The following is a 5000-nucleotide window of genomic DNA, read 5'->3' on the forward strand; positions in this document are numbered from 1 at the left end:
GAGGAAAGGTACGAAGAGGAAGAGGAGGAGGAAGAAGAGGAAGTGGAGGAAAGGTACGAAGAGGAAGAGAAGGAGGAAGAAGAGGAAAGGTATGAAGAGGAGGAGGAAGGGCGATAAAAGGAGGAGGAGGAGGAGGATGGTGGAAGCCGTGAAAGATGGAGAGGATGAAGAGGAAGAAGAGGAGACAATATGGGACGACTTACATTTGTTAGGCTACCCCCTTTTTGTGAGGGAAAAACTGAGCTACCTTTGTCCTCCCCCTTTCCTCCCCCCCCTGTCCCTCTTCACCCCATGTTACCCCATGTCCTCCCTCCGTTCTTCCCCCCAGTCCTCCCATATCCCCCATCTTCCCCCCGTCCCCCCTGTCCTCCCCTTGTCCTCCCCTGTCCCCCCCCGTCTTTCTCCCCCCCCAGTCCCTCCATGTCCTCCCTCCGTCTTCCTCCCCCCCCCGTCTTCTCCCTTCCCCATGTCACCCCATGTCCTCCCTCCGTCCTTCCCCCCTCTGTCCTCCCCCTCGTCATCCCCCCTCTCCCTTCGTTTCCCCCCCTGAGGAGGGGTAGCCTAAACAGACGATATACGTGTACTTAATGTTTGTAGTGACGCAGAGGTCTTTAGCTGCCAATATTTTATTACCAACTTTATTTTTATTTGTATTGTCAATATTATATTACCCCATAACGTATTGCCAGTTATTGTAATATTATATAAATTATTATTGCATAAGTGTATTGTATTGTTGTATCACTATTGTTTATTATTATTATCTGATTTGTTTTAATTTAATTATTATAGTATTTTTGTATAATCATAGCAATCATTATCTCATCAATAACTTTGTATTGATTTACGACAATATATTGATGAGAATAATATTGGTGATAATGTATTGACAATATATTGACGACACTAATATTAGTGATAATATATTGACAATATATTGACTACAATATTAGTGATAATATTTCAAATAATTATAACTTATCAGATGATATATAACGACAACTGATCATATATATGACGACAATGATATTAGTGATAATGTATTAACAATATATTGACGACAGTAATATTCGAGATAATATATTGACAGTATATTGACGACAATAATATTAATGATAATATATTGACAATATATTGACGACAATAATATTAGTGATATTTCATATAATTATAACTTATCAAATAATATATGACAACTGATTAGGTAATATATGGCGACAATATATTGACAATAATATTATTGATAATATATTGACAATGTATTGACGACAATAATATTAGCGATATTTCAAATAAGTATGTCTTACCTGAATAAAATCGTCTGGCGGCACTAAGTCTCTATCCCTGAAGAGGTACACTTGTACCAATTCCAAAGCAATGGAGCTGATGTTGGGCCCCCCAAGGGGGTAGGTGGGGGAGGGGGGAGTTGTGAGTAGAAGAACGGGGGAGGAGTGGGAGAGGGGGAGAAAGGAAGAAAGGGGGAAAGGGAAGAGTAGAGAAGGTAGGGAGAATAGGAAGATGTGGGAGGAAAAGTGGGGGGATGGGGGAAATTGGGTGGATGGGAAGCATAAGAGTGCGTCTCACGTTTAGCGCGAATTTAAAATTCCGGACGAGTTTTGGCGGGAAAATGACGTCATGTCGTTTGTCGAGCCGTTTTACAACTTTTCATTTGTCTTCCTCGAAGTATTTTTCGAAAAAAAAAAAATCTATAACAAGAAATATTGAGGCGTGATGGTCGGGTAGGTAGAGTACTGGGCTCAGGTTTGATGTCAGTACTCGGATTTTTATTTTTTGTTTGTTTTTACACTCGAACGTTAATTACGTCATTTGTTTACATTGTGACGTCATATGCTGACTGTGTGACGTCATACCGTTCTGTGTCGTTCTGTGTTTCTTTGTGTCATATTTTTGTGTCACACGGTATCGTGTCACATCCCAATGTGTCGTATCGTGTTGTGTCATAACCGTTTTTCTTTTCTTTTATGTTACATATTCTTAAGCACTGTTGACTAGAATACTACTGATGACGTCACCTTACGAATCTGTAAACATCGTATCTCTGGGTCGTAAATTTACGACTAGGATTACGACCTCGTAAGCTCACATCGTAAAAAATACGACATAAACAAAAGACGTTAGTAAGAACTTCCTATGACGTCACCAGATGGTGTAGTACTTATAAGTGAAACCAGCGGGATATTCATCTTCCCTCTGTGGTTCCCTCTAGCTCGTTAGGCTTCGATCTCGCGTCGTGAATTTGAAAAACTGGAAGACGACTTTGCCTACAGTGTTCTAGATTTCCCCAATTCTACAATCCAACAATGTTTCTAGTATTCGAATTCTAGGTTTAACTGCTCTTAATTCGTCTTTCAGCTTCTCAATCTAGAAAGCAAAGGTGATTTGACATTTGGGGATTCGAGAAAAAAAGAAAAAAAAAATTGTAACCGAAGTCGTTTCTGGTCAAACGAACTCGCTCGAGTCGTGATGGTGTGACAGGAGCTTTAGCTCCATATTCGCCTCATGTGACCGTAGGCTCATGTAGTGATCACCACCGATTCAGGTATCGCGTTCGTTTTGCCACATGCGAAATATGACAGACAGACAAGTATTGAAGTGACCAGGGGATGAAATTATTTGATTTTTGGAAATTTAGAGAAATTTTGGAAAGCTTGTGGGATACAATGAAATTTTCTTGAAGAGAAATGCGAGGGAGCACAGATGTAAATCTTTTTTATTAACGAACTGATTGAAACTGGTGTTGAGAGTCCTGTTGTAGAGACTGCGAAATAAATAAAAGAATTTGAAGGACGGATCTAAGGAATGAAGTTCAGAAGGTAGAAGGTAAATAAATCTACGGGAAATGGATCCAGAACTGACAATGACCAAATCTTGTTTGGTTTCAGAAAGAAGACGCCATCTGGGGAATCATCGTACCCGGAAGGTAATCGTCTTAGGTAAGTACCCAGAAGATTTACATTCCATAATACTTTGCGGGACTGCAGCTGGATTTCTCTCGTTTTCCTTTAGGGCCAAGCTCGTCCAACAGTTCATGTCCCACTTCGACGCATTTTCAACGGATTAATCGGTTTGAAATTTGGCGTCTGACCTTTGACATCTTTGTCCTCTGCGGCCACGGGACTAGAGTGCTACATAGGAGCGGGTAGTCGAGTCGCTACTACAAATATTTATTATTATTTATTCATTTATTAATATTTGTTATTATTTATTTATTTATGAATATTTTTATTATTTATCTGTATTATTTTTCATTATTGTCTATTATTCATGAACTTATTATTTATGTTTTTGTTATTGTTTATTATTTATCTGTGTTTATTATTTATTTCATATATATATATATATATATATATATATATATATATATATATATATATATATATATATATATATATATATATATATATATATATATATATATATGTGTGTGTGTGTGTTTTTCGGACCCGACCTAGTTATGGACCAAAAGGTCTCCTGTCGGCATACTCTTCCCTTGTAACCAGCGACCGCCATGTGGCGCCTAGTAGCCGCTACTTCTACCGACGAGTAAAGTCGCTTCGTGTGACTGCGCTACTTTAAGGTCCGAGTTCGATCCCCAGTGACGACCACATGTCCGGCTGTCCAAACATATAGGGCAAAGGTGGCGGGTTTCTGTTGCTGCTAAGTGGCTCCTGGTGTAAGAAGCTTATTTTAGATCAATAGAGAAACGAAAGCGATCTAATATGAAACAAATAGACAAGAAAATATATGAAAATAAATTTAAATTATACAAAAAATATTCATTAGTGAGTTAACGCTCTTTATATATTTTGTTTTGGCTGTATCCAGACGATTTTATTAATCCTGGGGGATTAGAATAATCCTATTTAATACATTTCTCGGATTAGCACAGTAATAATTATAGCCGTCGGCAGTTGATTTTATTCAAAGGGGCTTAACTCAGTTAAAGGATTAAACGTGTTTAGGTTAACCTCTTAGTTGTACTTCACTTGTGTCTTTATTCTGGCTGACGTTCAGTGACTTTATTCATTAAATGTTCTTCCCTCTTACCCCTCTCCCCCCCTTTCCCCCTCCCCCTCCCCCTTACCCATTACCCCCCTCACCCTTACCCTCTCCCCCCTTTTCCCCTTCCCCCCTTTCCCTGCTCCTCTTTACCCCTTAACCCCTCCCCCTTACCCCTTACCCCCTCCCCCTTACCCCCTCCCCCTTACCTCCTCCCCCTTACCCCCTACCCCCTTCCCGCTACCCCCTTCCCGCTACCCCCTTTCCCCCTCCCCACTTCCCCCTTTCCCCCTCCCCACTTCCCCCCTTCCCCCTCCCCACTTCCCCCTTTCCCCCTCCCCACTTCCCCCTCCCCCTTTCCCCTTACCCCTTACCCCCCTCCCCCTTTCCCTCTCCCCTCTTTCACCCTCCCCTCTTTCACCCTTCCCCTTTCCCCCTCTCCCTTTCCCCTCTCCCCCTCACCCTTACTCTCTCCCCCCTTTTGCCCTTCCCCCTTTTCCCCTTCCTCCCTTTTCCCCTCCCCCCTTTTCCCCTTCCCCCTTTCCTCCCTCCCCCCTTCCCCCCTCCCCCTTACCCCCTCCCCCCTTACGTCCCTCTCGGTCTCCACCATTGTTGGAGAAGCTGAGAGGCTGAACCTTGACCGTCTCCACCATCCCTCCTCCTCCCCCTCCTCTTCCCCCTCCTCTTCCTTCCGCTCCTCCTCTTCCTCCTCCCTCCTCTTCCTCCTCATCTCCTCTTCTCCTCATCTCCTCTTCCTCCTTTTCCTCCTTCTCTTGTTCCTCATCTTCTTCCTTCTCCTCTTCTTCTTATCTCCTCTTCCTCCTCTTATCTTCTCTTTCTCCTCTCCGTATTCCATCTCCTGCTCCTCCTCCACCTCCTCCTCCCCCCTCATCTCTTCTTCCTCCTCCTCCCTTTCCTCTTGCTCCTCTTTCTCATCCTCCAGCTTCTCTTCCTCCTCCTCCTCTCCATCCTCCTCCTCT

General features: G+C 42.7%; 1 protein-coding gene across 1 annotated transcript in view; it reads left to right on the forward strand.

Annotated features, from left to right (window-relative positions):
- LOC143033238 (uncharacterized) overlaps positions 1-5000 on the forward strand; it is a 207729-nt gene that overhangs the window by 82149 nt on the left and 120580 nt on the right. Inside the window, exon 2 of the mRNA XM_076198440.1 lies at positions 2904-2954. Coding sequence (XP_076054555.1) covers positions 2904-2954 — 51 coding nt within the window. The remainder of the gene's footprint in view (positions 1-2903; positions 2955-5000) is intronic.

Source organism: Oratosquilla oratoria, chromosome 15 (assembly GCF_046742065.1).
Source record: "Oratosquilla oratoria isolate Oo_2021 chromosome 15, ASM4674206v1, whole genome shotgun sequence".
NCBI lineage: Eukaryota > Metazoa > Arthropoda > Malacostraca > Stomatopoda > Squillidae > Oratosquilla > Oratosquilla oratoria.